Source organism: Podarcis filfolensis (assembly GCF_964270895.1).
Source record: "Podarcis filfolensis genome assembly, chromosome: 4".
Classification (NCBI taxonomy): Eukaryota; Metazoa; Chordata; class Lepidosauria; order Squamata; family Lacertidae; genus Podarcis; species Podarcis filfolensis.
The window spans coordinates 78,651,751-78,668,908 of record NC_139607.1 but is presented as its reverse complement, the minus strand read 5'-3'; the positions used below and the strand labels follow the sequence as shown (position 1 = coordinate 78,668,908).

The window sequence follows — 17,158 nt, the reverse complement described above, 5'->3', positions numbered from 1 at the left end:
TTTCAAGATAGGAACAATAATTCTTTTCTTTACCCTGACAACTTCCAGGTAGCTAATTGTTTTCAAATCATTTTAGGCTCCACATAACTGGCATGATGGGGAAATGCTATTGTTTACCAGTTCACACTTGACAAAAGCAATTCCCACGTGAACGACAAGCTTGGCTGGGGGACACGGTCCTGCTACCTTGAAGGAGGAAATGGGTGGGTGAGTTCTCAGGCACCAGAAATTGTCATGTTGTCACCCTCTGTTTTAATAGCAAAGCCACTTTTGTTCCCATTTTTGCTGTCGCTATTGTGATCCCCACATGCTTGGCTAAAAGAATTCTATATAATAATTAATCATAAATGAACGCCCCTCCAAATATAATAGATATGCATTGTAAAAAAATAAAATTATCAGATCTATTAAAAATAGCAACTTCTTTCTTATACAGATTTTATAATACACAGAAACACCTTGAAATAAAATCACAAAATAGAAAGACAATGAATGCTTAAAAGTAACAAAAATTACTTTTAATTCTTCATCAGTAGTTTAGTCATTTTTAAATCCCCATGTTAAATCCTATTATCATTTGCATATGAAAAGCAATGGTGTGTGCATGTGTATAAATAATATATATCTCCTAAAAGCCTTAATTTTAAATTTAGATTTGGACAAATACATTAAACATTTTTCTGTGATGACTGGAATCTCATCAATAGGGGTAAATGTGGTGATTCTCCTTTATAAAGATAGCTACAACAACTATACCATAATGAATCAGGAAAGAGTTTTCCCACTGATGTCAACACACCTTTAACAGTAGCACTGTGATTTATTTGAAAGGGAACCAAAGGGAGGGCACTGGGAAAGCTACCACAGTTTATTTGTTCAAAGAAAGAGGGTCCAACTCTAGTGGGTTTAAATATTCTAATTCATGCAAACAATACAAGAGGGCTGTGCCTTATTTCAACATTTTTATTTCTTATTCTGCATCCTCAGAGCCTTCCCTGAGAATTGTTGGTTTTCTTTTTTAAAAAAGATTAATATATTTAGTGTAGAAAAATGAATTCAAATAAATAAGCATAAGAACTTGCTCAGCAGGCAATATTTATAAATCCACAAAGAGCAGATTAAAGTAAAAAATACTGTAGTCCAGTCAATCTCTCGAACTGAGCCGTGCTTATTCTGCACTTTAAAGTTAAGTTATAAAATGTCCAATGTTGACCCAAGCCAGCAGTTTTTCTATTTTTAAAAAAAAGTGTTTTCAGTTTATGCAGCTTTGACACTTAGGAGGAGGTCGAATATCAAAGCCGAGGAGAAGGTAGTCCAAAGTTTTTCATTAGCACTTGGTGGGAGACTGCAAAGAACAATACAACATAACACACAAAATTCAGTGCAGGGGATGGGGAAGTCTTCCAAATCCCAACTTCCATATCTTTGTCAAAGCAGAACATATCTTCCTGAGCCAAATGCAAGCCCAGGTTTGGGGGTTTGTTGTTTACTTTCTCTCTCTTTTTGGTTCATTTTTGCATGGCTACTCCTCCTATGTCCAAACCTCCCATTTTTTGGAAGTGTACAGCAGTAATCAATCGAGATTATATGAGAGAACTTTCACTTTTTAGTGAGTCCTTTAATGGTTTATGTTGTGTTGTGTTGTACAATCATTCCTTGCGCTCTTAAATTTGCGGATCCGTGAGAAAACAGCCTTTTTGTTACAGTGCTCACCTCTGACTGTAACGTCTTTCTCTTGAAGCACTTCTTCTCCAGTGTATATGTTCCTTGCTCGGCAGGTGTACGTGCCTGAATGTTCAAGCGAAACATTCTTGATGCTGAGAGTGAGACCAATGGAATACTCCTTAGTGGCTGCCTTTTTTATTCTTGTTTGGTTGTTAACTGTCCTTGGTAATAACCAGGCAATGTCTTTGTACAGAAATTTGTTGGCTAAACAGGACAACACCAAGGTTTCTCCTTCAATTGGTGCTTTCTTTAAGTTAATATGGAATCCATTTGGCACATCTGTCAAAAAACAAAACATACTTTTTATTCATAGGGCACAGTCCACCTTCTCCCACACAAACTCATCTGAAGCTAACTCTTGCTCTTCCTACCAAGGAAACAATGAAAGAATCCATGTTTCTGAGCTTCTCAAAGGAGTGAGGGCCTCGTGACTGAGGATTTATAGAGAGTTCAAACTCATTTTCAGATTTCTCTTTTATAATAAAAACTGGCGTCTAATCATATATGCATAAAATTTCCTTTATAGCCTCTGTATAACTTTAGATTATCACTTTCAGTTGCCTGATCAATATTTATGCCTGTATTTGATTAGCTGAGCATTTGAAATGGATTCTAGTTTACATTTGCTATGTTTAAATTATTATAAGCACTGAGCTAAATTCTGAGCTACATAATATATAGCCTAATGTGAAAGCTACATCTTCCAGCACAGGGATGGGGGAACCTTTGGGCCTCCAAATATGCTGGACCACAACTCCCATCATCCCTGGCCATTAGCCATGCTGGTTGGGGCTGATGGGAACTGGAGCCCAACAACATTTGCTGGGTTACAGGTTCCCTTTCCCATATATATAATGTTACTTAGCTAATGAACAAACCAAGTTACTGCACACAAAGATCAAGCAAAAGGTAAGTGACATATCTATGTCTAATCCTGACACAATGTGCACTTTATTTATTATAATTATTTATTACATTTGTATCACCCTTCATCCAGAGATCACAGGACAGTTGATAAAGTAACTATCATAATGTTAAAAATACTGTCCAGTTTAAAGAGATAATTTTGTATACAGGCTATTTTGAGACAAAAGAAACAAACTGATTTTGGAAGAAGATATTACACTAAGTTTCTTCTTTAAAAGACTCCTGATTTATAACCACCTCATAGAATTTGTTAAAGCCTGAGAAAAGCGGGATAGCGAGTGGCTGGAATGATGTAAAAGAGTTTTATTTACTGTAGTGATTTGAAACTTCCTGTGGAAATAGCTCCCAGGTTTCCTGATGGAAGATTTTGTTTATCTTTGCCAAGCACCATCAGGAATCTCAAAATAAAATGCCTTTAGTGACACTGGTCAGCCAGGAGATAAGGCTTTGCTGTTCCTGTCTCACCCTCAGTAATTGCAAACACACCCATGGCCCTGCTGTGTGCCAGCAAAACAACCACAAAAAATAGGGGAAGGATCAGGCTTATATTGGATCTAGTGCTTCTACCCTGTGGTCAGAATGTACACATGTCCCAGGACATATTCATCTGGTCCATTCTACAGGCCCTAGAAGGCTTTTTTTTTTTTTTGCCCCAGATATGTTCCTGTCCCCTTCCTGCCATTCTCTGATGAAGCCAGTCTTCAAATGAGAACAAACTTGAAAGCTGTTGAAAAGCTAACAACTTCTAGCAATCAGTCTAGCCCTGAAGTATCTATTTTGAATATACTGAAAGGAAATCCTTTTTAGCATCCTGGCCTTTTGTTCACAGCCATCAGCATTTTGTACTGGCATTAGTTTAAAGGTGGTGTTTTTTGTGGGGGTTTTTCTCCCTCAGCAAGAGCAGTTGACTGCAAGGAGAAAAGGGTAAGCTTGTTATAACAACTTGTTAGAACGGATTCACCCAAGTGCTTTTCTCATGCTACAAAGTAATTTCTTAGTTCAGCCCATAATAGATCCACATCAGTATGTTCATGGATACAAGTCCAGCATGCATTTGGTTTCTTGCAGGGCATGTGAGACCAAGGCTCACTTCGGAGACCCACACCTTGCTGTGAACATACATGACGGAGCTACAAGTGAACCAGCCATGTTGAAGGTATTTTGTAATAATACCTTAAGGGGAAGAAGAAAATAGCTCACAAGTCACAGGTGGCGGCAGGTAACGAACAGAAAATTCCCAACCAGTAACAATTTCAGAATAAGGATTAATCTATTAGCACCCTATAATTTTTGTTATTTTCATTCACTATAGTTATCCCCTCTAAACAGAAATGGGTCAAAATGTAGTCGATCAATAGCTGTATGATTTAATATCACATTAATTGTATCTCACCTGTTACAAAATAACTAATATTTCTTTCGTCACTTCCCACTTTATTGGAAGCTATGCAACTGTAGATTCCGGATGACCTGGATTCAGCCACAATCAACATGCTAGCAGTCTGTTGGGGGAAAGAATAGTTTTAGTTCTTATCCGTTTTTAATAATTATTTTTCAGTGATCTTCCTGACTACTGACACTGACACAATTCTGTTGTTCCATTAATTCAGTGAAAAGCAGTGCAGCAACTAGGAGGTGCCACCATCATATAATGCCAAGGAAATAATGGAATCATAACAGGAAGGCAGCTTACCCAGGAGACCTTTATATTTCCAGAATCATTATATTCTGAACATTTAGGATTTAACATGGATTTATCTCATTCTCATGATGTACTGATGACAGGTTACAATAAATTAGGTGTGGCACTGTGAGCTGTACCCCACAGGATGCCCAGAGGTCACTCAGCCAGCCAAGGGAGTTGGCAAGAAAAATACTGGAAAATGTAGATACATGTGTGCAACAGAGTAGAAGTTAATTCTTAACTTTTAAAAAAAATATTACTATTTTGTATCCTGGCTTTAACATGTTAGATGCAATCATGGTCAGCAGCAAAAATCAGCCAAGTCAGGCACTGGCCAAGGGCCAAGGAGCTCAGAAGACTCACAGACATAGGTCTGATCCTGATGAAGTGTACATTTGGTTCCATTCACCAGCCACCCTCCTCCCCACTGGTAGCCTGGAACCAACATGTTGGACACGAAGGCATCACTCATGCAGACTATAATCATTTGTGTGGAGCCCTAAGATGCTGTTGCCCCCACCTCTCTGTTTCCTACAACAGCAGAGTTTGGAAGCAGCTTATTGCAGCTGAGGCTGTGAGGGTTTATCCACACTTTATCTTGTCTCACTGCAGTGGGTATTAAGAATCACACCCCCGCGCCACACAGTTATATAGGTAATTCAGGTGGCGTTTTGCTTTGTGTTTTTTTAAAAAACAAAATGACATGCCAAGTATATATCAAATTTTCTATAACAGGGATGGGGAACCTGTGACCCTCCTGATGGTGCTGGCTTGCAACTTCCATCATGTCAGACATGGCCATGCTGGCTGAGGCTGATAGGAATCAGAGTCCAACAACATTACACATTAGCCACCACTGTTCTATAACACTACTTAGAGGGTAGTGTAAGAAGGAGATTCTGAGGACAAATCTCATATTGTCTGAAAACAGGAAGGGCATGGGAATGAGAACAGACACCCATTCTTAAATGAAACTCTTGTATAATCTTGCTAACACTCAAATACTAAGATGTGGCATACTTCAAACTGGTATTCCGGCTATTTCCTCAAGGATAGATCTCATTCTTGCTCTGAAGGTTTGCTTACAAAGCAAATGTTTCCCTTGTTTGTGATTAGCCACAGATAAGAAGAGCAAGTAGCTAACAATGGGAGCAATTATTTTGTAACATAAAACTCTCAACATCACACCTAAGAGAATCAATCTTTCATGTACATGTATCTGGGCAAGTTTTTTAAATGACAGTTGGTTGACATTTTAAAATACATTCTGGAATTCTGAATGCAGATTTCATTATTAGCCGTGCTGATATTTCCACTGGTCTGGGAATTCAGCCGTTCTCCTCTTGCCATCTCGGAAAAAACAGCAGTACTTTTTGTGTAAAAAGAAACAGTTGTGGCTATAAGCAGTAGAACAGTGGAGGGCATACACATGGGAGAGGACAGCTCCAGGATTTTTTTTCAGAGAGGTAGCAATGAAGGCATGTCCTGGGGTGCCAAGATAATTGGAAGAAGCTCCATGTTTTGGCAAAATGAATGAGGTGACAATGAGACTTTCCGATGTTATTTGTTAAAGATTAGCATGTAGGAAGTCAGAGAATGAGGAAAATAATTGAGCTACTTTACACTAGAAGTTCAAATGGCAACACTTATTTGCAAGATTGTTAGCATTTCTAATTGAAGCTAAATGAATAATTTGACTACAGTTGCCCATGCATTAGCAGCCTCAAGACTGGATTACTGTAATGCTCTTTATGTGGGGCTACCCTGGAGGCTGCAGCTAATACAGAACATGGCAATAAGGATGGTTGTAAGAATAAACTATTACCAGCATATAACACCTTATCTGGGGGATCTACACTGGCTGATCTGCTACTAGTCCATATAAGACTTGATGCAGCTCAGGGCCAGGTTACTTAAGAGACTGCCTTACCCCTTACCAGTTAGTCATTGTGTTTGTAGGAAGGTTACCCACCTAAGTCCCTAAAATATCAGAACCCTGATCCACAGCAACTTGGAGAAGGGTTTCCAGTGTGGCTATACCCATTTTGTGGAACAGCATCCCTGTTAAGGCACAACAGGTTTTCACCATTCTGGAAACAATATACATTTTTCTTTCAATGGGTTTTCCAGCTGGGTGAAATGATCTATACATTATGTGTTCGTACTGCATTGTTTTAAATCAAGTGTCTTTTTTGCACTGTTTTCAAAGCTATTTTTAATTGTTTTCACATATATAGTCTTGAGACTCATCTAGAAGTTGTTTCAAAAAAATAATAAAATAAATGAATAATAAATACATTTCAGCTGGCTGAAGAACTTCTGTTAAAGGTCATCATGTTTTTCCAATTGAACCTACACAGTCAGAAGTAAGCACCACTGAGGACTGCAGTCATGGTGCCCCTGATAAACTGAGTATTAGTTCCATAAAATGGATCAGCTCAGGTGCCTGTATTTTTGGATTCTCCTTTGGGCATGGCTTTGGAGACTGTAACAATGATCTCCTGCATGTCAAAATTTACAATACACCACTGGCTATAAGCCTGATAGTTCAGTATATCCCATCCCAATGGGATTTCACTTCCAGCATTTAGGCTGCATACACACAACACTGAAAGCACATTATTTTCCCCACAAGAATTCTAGGAACTATAGTTTGTTAAGGGTGCTGAGCATTATGGCTCTGTGATGAGAAATTACAGATGCCGTGATTATTTGGGGGAAATAATGTGCTTTCAATGTATGGTGTGTACACACAGCCATAAAGGAGAAGCCATGTTAATTTATAGCACAAAAAGACAAAACATACCCTGGCATGCTGGAATCATTCTGCACTGCTGCGATATAAACAAAAAAGACTCTTGCCTACACAAGTCTCATTCCCTATATGGTAAGACACATACTGAAAAGCCAAACACCTGAGCAGTCATAGACATTTATTCAGGCTTTATTGTCACCTTCTGACTTGTTTCTCGCATAGACTCACAGATAAATTTGACCTGTGTTTTTACATGTTAGGATTAAATTGGATTTTGCTTAACTCCGTCTGCAACACTAAAGTCTAACAAACTTTGGTTAGAAGATGAATTTGATATCTCTTCTATCCTACATTAACAATAGTCAAACTTGACACAAATAGTCTCAAAGGAGAACCAAACTTGCCAAATCACTTCTGATCAAAGGGAAATTTCCATAGTAACACTCAGGCTGGTAAGCCACCCACCGTTACCCTTGCCAAAACATTTTAAATGTCAGAGCAAGTTCAAAACTATGAAAGCTTTTTCTTTTGTTTGTTTCAATAGAATCACTCATGTCAGAAAAAAGCAGTTAGTCACTGCCATCTTTGTATCATCCCTCCTCCAATGTTCAGATGTGCCAGTTGAATGAATCTCTACTGCTCTACATAAAAGTATGTTAACTTTACCAGAAATATGTTCAAGGATAGTTTTAAGAACTGATGAACCTGAAACAAAAGTAGAAAATCCCACTAGGGCTTGCAACAAATGTATGATTTGGCACCCGATTTGGGGAAGTCCGTTCTGTCATTTCTGTTTAATGCAGAATTAGGTTCCCTGATATCTGTAGTTTCTTCTCAGGGGTGGATCACTTGGGAGAGGACTTCCGCCTCCCCTTTTCCTTCCGTGACTCCATCTGTTTCAGCTCTCTCTGCCACTATCAACTTTCTACACTCTTTCTTCTGCTCTAGGCTTCCCTACCAACATGGAATTAGGCCACATGAAGAAAAGCAGAAGTCCACATGCAGATCTTTGGCAATAGATCCCTGGCCCTGCTTTAGACTACTGATTTATTGTTTCACCTGATGTGTAACTATTCTTCCCCAAAACACTATCATTTGCTCAAAAAAGCACTTGAGTCAGCTAAGTCAAGATAAGTTTGAACATGCTTCTCCTCTTTATAATTGTCCTCTAGACACATAGAACAATATAATACACTACCAGGAAGCACCAAAAGAGGAAGCACAAGTGAATACAAAATGGACTATATGCAAATCACTGCCATGGATATTTCTGGAGCATGTGTCTTCTGCTGGCTGTCACTGTGCTTCTGCGTGAAAATACTCTGTAGTATTTTCCAGAATTGCCTCACCCTGGATAAAATTTCAGATTGTGTTGAAACCATCCCCAACTGTCTCTTTTGTAAAAAAATATTCTCAAATCTTATGACACTTATCTGAACCCTTTCCAAATTTTGTGACTACCAAAGTAGCATCGCAACTATTAACAAATTAACTTAAAAGCCAGATACGTGGGAAGTGGTGCAGAATGGTGTGCCTTGGAATTCAAAGTTGTTTGGTAAGTTTTGCAGTACTGGTGGGATTTGATATCATGTAATAGTTTGTTCAATCTGAGACATAATGTTTGTCCTATCCAGTCCCAGACAGCATCAAAATGAGAATTTAAGCATCAAATGAGGCTTCTGCTGCTAATTATTAACAGCCCCTTACTGAGTCACCAAAGGCACACTACCTTATGGGACCAATCTGCTATTTGCACGGATAGCATGGCCAATATCCACAAGAACTGTGAACAGAATATGTACTTCCGTAATGAGACTACGGCACTGCAACAGAAATAAGTTGGGATTTCATTTCTGAAATCTCTTCTCAGCTGTGAAGAGACTTCCAGCAACTAATCATCCAGCATTTAAAAACATAATACAAATACCCAAGGTTGAAGTACTTTATCTTTAAAATTACCATACCTTATTCTTTCCCTCTATTATTGCTGTTTTCTGTGTGATGGTTTCGATTCTGTTTCCTGTAGTGCTCCCAGGTTTCAAGATGAAAGGTCTCTCTGGATTGGAGCAAAATTCATACCTATGATGAGAGCAATGAGAGTTTAGTAAGAGTGAAGTAGGACATCAAATTGGTAAGTCATTACAGACAATGGGTTGCAGTTGGGGCCCATTGCACAGGCTTAATTATGAGACACCCACAGCTAAACTTCTTAAAACATTGGTTAGTTATACACTGTAGTATAGATTTAAGTTCAAGATTTGAATTTTATGGTTTATGCTATAATCTGAATTTTATCCCTCACACAAATCTGAGCATGTTTGAGGTAGAGTGTAATATGTGCATTATGTGCCTTATGTAGCCTAAAGACATGTGCAGTATGCACACACACACACATTACACAGTGGGCATGCCACTTACACCAGGGTTCAGTTCCGAGGGTCTGTGCGTCAAGGCAAAATTGTACAAAATCAGGAACCCCAGAACCAACTCCCCTTGATGTGGAGGGCTGCTTAACGGGATCTGGGAAGGTTGCAGGAGGGCCCTGAGAGCTTTGCAGGCCCCTCTTGTGACCTTCCCAGAGCATTCACATCTCCTTCCCAAAGGCTGGTAAGGAAGGCACCACCATGATTACTGGGATTTGAAAAGGTGGCACAAGGGCTTGGGGATGCTGTCAGAGGCCTCTCACTCATTTCCCAAAGCCCAGTAAGCAAAAAAACCCCACTGGGGTTGCGGGTGGGGGAAAAATGAATAAACCCCCACCCCACGCATAAGGTTGTGATTGGGTAAGTAAGTTGTGGACTTAATGTATGGTATTTAAATGATTTTTACTTGATTAGTATAACTATACATTGTATACTGGATTCTCCAGTTTCACTATTTTTCAACCCCTTCATTGCAAGCATCTTTATTACTTAGTAGAGAAGCCTTTTGCTGCTATGACCTGCTGCAAACAGGATGTATAGTTAGACAGCAGCTTCCGGCAGCATTCCTGAGGAATCTTAGCCCATTCCTCATGAGCAACGTCTCCAGTTCAAGAATATTGGGTCTGCGTGCTGCAACCGCCTTCGTCAAATCCCACCAGAGATTTCCTATGGGGTTCAAGTCAGGTGACTGATGGCCACTGTAGAACCTTCCAGGACTTCTTCTGCAACCACGCCTTAGGGGAATTTAAGGTATGCTTGGGATCATTGTCATGTTGGAAGGTCCAATGAAGCCCAAGCGTCAGCTTCCTCACAGACAACATGATGTTTCCTCCTAGGATTTCCTGATACTTCAATGAATCCATCCTGCCTTTCATACACTTCAAGTTTCCAGTGCCAGAGGATGCATAGCAGCCCCACAGCATCACCAAACCACCACCACGCTTCACTGTAGGCAGTGTGTTCTTTTCAGCATATGCTTCATTCTTCCTCCTCCAGATGTAACGCTGATCCATGGGGATGAAAAGTTCCAATTTTGTTTCATCGCTCCACAAAACAGAACCCCAAAACTTCTGTGGCTTATTTATATGATTTTGAGCATATTGGAGCCAACTTTTCTTGTGCTTTTGGGTCAGTAATGGTGTAGAGTTCTGGCATGGAAATCTGTGTTTAGTACGGCCTTAATATGCTCACTGAAACCTCAGTGCCTGCTACCCCCAAGTCTTGCTGCAGCTTTTTTGCAGTCATTTGAGGATTTCCCCCAGCCTACCTTCTCAGAAATCTGGTTGCTGCCACAGATAACTTCTTTTTTTGCCCAGTCCAGGTAGTGTAACCAGTGTTACTTTAACTTTGAACTTGCGAACTATGCTTCCAATGGTGTCTCTAGAAACAAAGATAGTGCCTTCCCTATCTTTTTGTATCCTGCTCCTTGTTTGTGAAGGGTGATGATATCTTCTCTTACCTTTTGGAACCATTCTCTTGACTTAGCCATATTTCTAACATGCAGCCAAATTTAACACTCAGCAAACCCAGCTCAGGTATTTCATGTGTTCCAGTTCAAGCACACCTGGTGCAACTAATGAAGCCCTTGATTAGTTGCATCAGGTGTGCTTGAGACAACACCTGTTGTATTTGTGCAGTTGTGAGGGGTTGAATAATTTTGATTGCAACTGTATATCCCATTCTATTGCATAGGCTCAGAGTGGCATACAGCAGCTTTTCTAAATGTTAATAATTTGTCTTCAGGGGGGCTTACAATCTAAGGATCTATCCAAAACCTTATTTAAACTCTGTCATGTTACAGATGGCCTGTTTGATTTCTGGTCAAGTGTGAGAGTAGAATCCAAATTGGCAGGACTGCATTGGGACCTGGACAAATGTGTAGAGTTAACAACCAGATCTTTCAATATAACTGTCTATGTCTCATAAAAACATCTGTTAGTATTAAGACAGATTCTCCCTTCCAATGCAGACTCTTTTCTTAACATGAAAAACTTGCTTACATTACTATTTCTTTTGTTCCTTGGTTTCAAAAACTAAATAACAACATGAGAATAGCCCTGTTCAGGCATTCATCATAGTCAGTTTTAAGTAAAGGAGATGGTTAGACAGTGTTCTTGAAGCTACAAACATAAAGGAGATGGTTGGACAGTGTTCTCAAAGCTACGAACATGAGTTTGACCAAGCTGTGGGAGGTAGTGGAAGACAGGAGTGCCTGGCATTCTCTGGTCCATGGGGTCACTAAGAGTCGGACACGACTAAACAACAACAACAATAACAACAAAAAGGTAAAGGACCCCTGGACGGTTAAGTCCAGTCAAAGGCGACTACAGTGGTACCTCGGGTTAAGTACTTAATTTGTTCCAGAGGTCCGTTCTTAACCTGAAACTGTTCTTAATCTGAAGCACCACTTTAGCTAATGGGGCCTCCCGCTGCTGCTGCGCCGCCGGAGCATGATTTCTGTTCTCACCCTGAAGCAAAGTTCTTAACCCGAGGTACTATTTCTGGAATAGTGGAGTCTGTAACCTGAAGCGTATGTAAACTGAAGCGTATGTAAACCAAGGTACCACTGTATAGGGCGCGGTGCTCATCTCGCTTTCAGGCCGAGGGAGCCAGCATTTGTCCACAGACAGCTTTCTGGGTCATGTGGCCAGCATGACTAAACCGCTTCTGGCACAATGGAACACCATGACAGAAATCAGAGTACATGGAAATGCCGTTTACCTTCCCTCCACAGTGGTACCTATTTATCTACTCACACTGGCATGCTTTCAAACTGCTAGGTTGGCAGAAGCTGGGACAGAGCAACAGGAGCTCACCCCATCGAGTGGATTCGAGCTGCCAAACTTCTGATCGGCGAGCCCAAGAGGCTCAGTGGTTTAGATCACAGTACCACCTGCATCCCCAGTCTTAAGTAAACATATGAGGGGGCCTGTGGGAATAAGCACATGAGCTATGCCTGTCATCATTCTTGTCTGCTAAACACTGGATGCAAGCATCCGAAGAGGGCCAAAGTCTTCTATTTTTTATACATACTAAGTTTGGAATAAAGCCTCACAAATTGTGAAAATATGGAAATTTATGTCAAAACATTTTAAATATCTTCAATCTTGTAGAGCGGAAGGAGAATGCCACAATGTTTTGTTGATTATGAAATTTCAAGAGTGGGCGGGAATGCTGGTTATGTTACATAATGTCCTGGCTCTTAATCACCCTTTATGGAACTAATTTATTGTCTTAAACCTAATTTGATGCATATGGTAATAAGTCTATTGGAATGCTTGTTACATTGCGTTCATCTCTTTACATTCTTTTGGAGAGAGACTCTTGTTTTGTTTAAAGCTAGGTGTTCACAGTTCCGCTTTGAATGGAACAGCTTTGACTTTGGATCAAATGTTTTACTTCTCAAGACCTGGGTGCAAGCTTCTTCAAAACAAATGAATCAAATTCCTGCATTAGTAAGTTACTTTCATATGTAAATCATTGCCTTCAGAAAAGTAGGATTTAAAACCACAAGTTTGTGATCAAATAGCTAGCATTGATAAAAGAAGTACCAATCCTTTCCTAAGGCATTAACTTCCTCAGTCCTTTATGTCACTGAATGAAAACAACACCTGATTGTTTCATGTAACATGTATCATAACCATTATATGCAACATCCATTTGGGTAGCAGGGAACTTGACATAGAACCCAGCAAAACAAGTGAACAAGGTTACTACAGTAGCACTACTTGACCGAATGTGCTCTTGAACTGCTGAACTCTTAGCAAAACCTCCTAAATAACTTTTAAAAATGACATTCTACCTTTCCCCCCCTAAATAAATTTGTTTAATTATTTAAAAACCCTAATTCTTCAACTGCCCCCATGTTTAATCAGGGTTTAAAACCCTGATTAAACATCTGGTTGGGGGGGTCAGGTGAGGGGGGGAAAAGGCCTTCTGCTTCTCTCTCCTCACTGCCAGACCATCCAATTTTGGCAGGCCAGATAGCTCCAGGTGGACTTGATCTGACCCAGGGTGAACTGAGGCTGCTTCAACTCAATTCAAATCACAAGTCAACCCAAATAGGCCCGATTTGGTTCAGGATCTGGAATTTGGCCAGATGCAGTGCACAGCCCTAATTTCAGTTACTATTATATAAAATAGTCATTTTGATGCCTTTTTTTTTGATGCTGTTATTTTAATGCTGTTTTAGTTCACTGTATATTAAAGATTCATGCTTTTATTTTGTAAATCATCTTGAGAAGGCTATTACCTCTAAAGGGAATATAAAAGGATTGCACAGGCAATCCTTTGTTTTGCACAGGGGTTACGTTCCATATCCCTGTGCATGTTGGCATGGCCCACATAAAGTATTCCACCTTGCCCCACCCCCGTTTTGCCCGCCCCCATTCCATCCTGATGTTTTAGTGATGTTTTAGGGTCACTTCTGGGTTTGGCGCTGTGTGCACATGCACGATCGCACATCAATTGGGTGCAAGCAAATCAATCGTTGCCTGTATTTTAATTTTTTTTAGTGGCATTTCTTTTCCCACTTCTCCAAGATTCTATGAAAATGGTACAATTTCCCTTATTTCTTTATTTCAGTGTTTTCCACTAAAACAAAGATGAGGAACTTGTGGCTCTCCAGATGTTGCTAACCAACAACTTCCATGATTCCTGACATCTTGACTGGAGCTAATGAGACTTGGAGTTCAACAACAGTTGGGGGGGCCACAGGTTCCCCATCACTGCACTAAAACTACCGAAAGCATGAGCAGTTTGAAATAATGTCCACTCGCATCTGGTAACTATCTCATTATTACAGTCATTCATTGCATTTATAAGCCACAAGATAATCTACAGATTTCCCTGCGTTAGACTGATCCAGGGTCAGTTTGTGATACATAAAAGAGCACAAATTGTTTTTAAAAGCTTGTTTCACAAAGAATTACATCAGTTCAGTTACTGAAAACTGTGGCTTGAACTAATTAATTCACAATGATCACTAAACAGAGGAAGAGCACACACTTTGCAAACATTAGATCTCCATGTCAATTGCAGTAATTATCTATCTGAGGAAAGTATACCCAGGAGACTGTACTAACTTAAATGGGCCAAAGGTCTGACTCAGATATAAGACACCTTCATATGTTCAAATTAGCTAAAATGTCTCAAAGAACATCTTTAATGCATTAGAAAATTCAGAGTATGTTGCTATCAAAGAAGAGGTGCTGATGTAACTGGGGAAAGCTCCCAGAACAGTTGCGCATGAATGGATGTACTTTCTAAATAGTATCCACTCAATGCAGAACTTCACCATTGATTACAATACACTTCTGATAAAAACACATCCAATCAATTAAAAACAAACAGTGAAAAGCTTAAGTGCAATGGTTTGAACCAAGCAGAAGGCAAACAGATAATGTAGGACCAAAATTAAGCTGCTTTAAGCGCCTTTAATTTCATCAGGAGAGAGTTGAACACGTTACTATCGCTGTACAAATCTATAATAATTCTACACACTGAGTGCATAGTTTACAAATTATGGGTTGTTTTTTAAAAATTGCCCATTTATTCCTTATCCACAAGAAATCCCATAAAATCCCATAAAACAAATCTAATTATCTATATCAAAATACAAAATACTAATTAAAAATACTAAAAATAGAAGCTGGATCCAAACAGCTACTTTCAGTTACCCAGAGGGTTTGATCTGCCCAAGGCTGACCTTTCTGGCTGCGGGGAGTAGAACTGGATAACATACCATGAATGGTAACAAAAGTAGGTGACAACGACAACAAGGAGGCTGCTTACTGTAACGCATAACATAAGAAGACAACTGAAACTGAAAAGCTGATGGAAGTTATGATTAACCAGGAGAGAATAGCCAAGTGGGAGAGCATGGCAGAGACAGAAACACCTCATCTTCAAGGGAGCTCAAGTGTGTAGGAGATGTGATCTAGGGTGGCCATTTATAAATTACAAAGAATGTGGAAATGCATCACACCCAAAATGGTCAAAAGAGGACACCAATTTGCATACAAGGTTGTATGTACAGTTGCAATCACAGAAGTAATTATTCTAATTTAAATAAAAATGCAATCCATCTCACCGTAGTGAGGAAAACTGTGTCAAGGTAATCTGTGTATCTGTTCAGTCTGTTGTCCAGGTACTAATAACTAATAGGCAGCTTCAAGGTCCCGCTCTCCCTTCTTATAGTTCTTTATCTTTAAACTGCACTTTGACTGGCAGGTCTTAAAACAGTAAGATATATGATGACAGTGTGAACGGAGAACATGGATCTTATAGGTCTACAGCCAGTTATTCATAAACTAGCCAAGCTCTGTCTAAGTAGGATCTGCCCCAGAACGTTCTGCTGGCACACAGAGAAAGAGTTAGGGTCAGAAAAGAACACTGGGAGCTTCCTCACATCCCAATCCTCTCACAACTGAGAGCCAAGCTAAAGTTGTCACATCATAAGGCAAACAAGGTCTGCACTCCCTGTCAAATCATTGCAAAAAGGGTGTGTGTGTGAATTCCCTAAGTCTACTTATGGAGATCATAAACATTTTGGCACTTCAGCCAAACCACAAAATGGTGCCACCCCATGACCAAGAAAAAAGGGGAGAATGACGATCTGCATCAGGAACAAAGGGGGAGAATAAAAATCTACATCGGGGACAAATGGGTGAGTGAAGCTCTAACCTGGGAATGGGTGGGGGTGGGGGAATCAAATCAATCATACCATACCCAGGGGTGAAACAAGGCTTTATTTCCCCCAGGTCAAAGACCCAGTTTAGCAACCCCCCACGCACATTTGGGTACACACACGCAGAGGCTGGGACCTTAATGGCACCCCTCTAGAAGCTTTATTTACCCAGGGCAAAAAATGCGGCAATCCCCATACCATAGTTGCAGCACAACTGAAGTGGGAATCAAAGGGTATGCGGGGGTGGGAGGGTGGGTTTGCTCTGAATCACACTGGGCAAGTGCAGACCCTAGAATACCCCAGATGGCAGCCCCTACCATTTCCTCCCTAGGGGTGGGAGGAGGCAAACAGCGCCTCCTATTTGCCAAGAGGCCGCTCTTGAGGTGGCATTGACAGGGTTGCTAAAGCCAAGGAGGCGGCAGATCTAGCCTCCAAGGAGTATGCTGCAGTGGTGGCACGAGCGGGTGAGGCATTCCTTGGAGGACGGATCTGCTGCCCCGGTGGATCCTGCTACCCGAGGCAGTCACCTCACCTTGCCTCATGGGTGAGCCGGCTCCGATTACAGCTAAGGAAATATTTGAACCAATGTCTTTCTTGTTCATAGCTCAGTAGCTTTGCCACTGCACTGCACCAGCTTTCATATTCACGTGTTCAAATTTTAATATTGTTATTTCCAATTCAGTCTTCTGAGGTTGTTGTTCTGACCTTGCAGAACTGGTTGGAGGTGCAAAGTCCCTTGATTTTTAATATGTGGTGCTTTATGGCAGAAAGCAAGTATTTGTGTCAAGTGCAGTCATGTGGGAGATGACAGATTTCTTTAAATGTATAAAATCCACCACGACTTGTTCCGGTTTCACTATGAATCACCTGAAAATATTGCAAAAATGCATTCATTGTGCATTGTGATACTTAACATTGTCAATCATGGCAATTAATTATCCATGTATGATAAATGG

The 17,158-nt window shown here is 40.3% G+C and overlaps 1 protein-coding gene and 1 long non-coding RNA gene across 10 annotated transcripts in view; one reads left to right on the top strand and one right to left on the bottom strand.

Moving 5' to 3' along the window:
* The window catches only part of FLT1 (fms related receptor tyrosine kinase 1), a 136,217-nt gene that overhangs the window by 48,549 nt on the left and 70,510 nt on the right, over window positions 1–17,158 (bottom strand). For all 9 annotated transcript variants that reach the window (XM_083608986.1, XM_083608988.1, XM_083608981.1 and 6 more), the window contains 3 exons: window positions 9,056–9,170; window positions 4,046–4,154; window positions 1,714–2,004 (listed from right to left, as the gene is read on the bottom strand). In XM_083608986.1, coding sequence (XP_083465112.1) covers window positions 1,714–2,004; window positions 4,046–4,154; window positions 9,056–9,170 — 515 coding nt within the window. The remainder of the gene's footprint in view (window positions 1–1,713; window positions 2,005–4,045; window positions 4,155–9,055; window positions 9,171–17,158) is intronic.
* On the top strand, window positions 9,120–15,619 carry LOC310760612. Its single transcript, XR_014547061.1, has 3 exons — window positions 9,120–9,222; window positions 12,854–12,969; window positions 14,099–15,619. It is a non-coding gene; the product is annotated as an uncharacterized lncRNA (long non-coding RNA).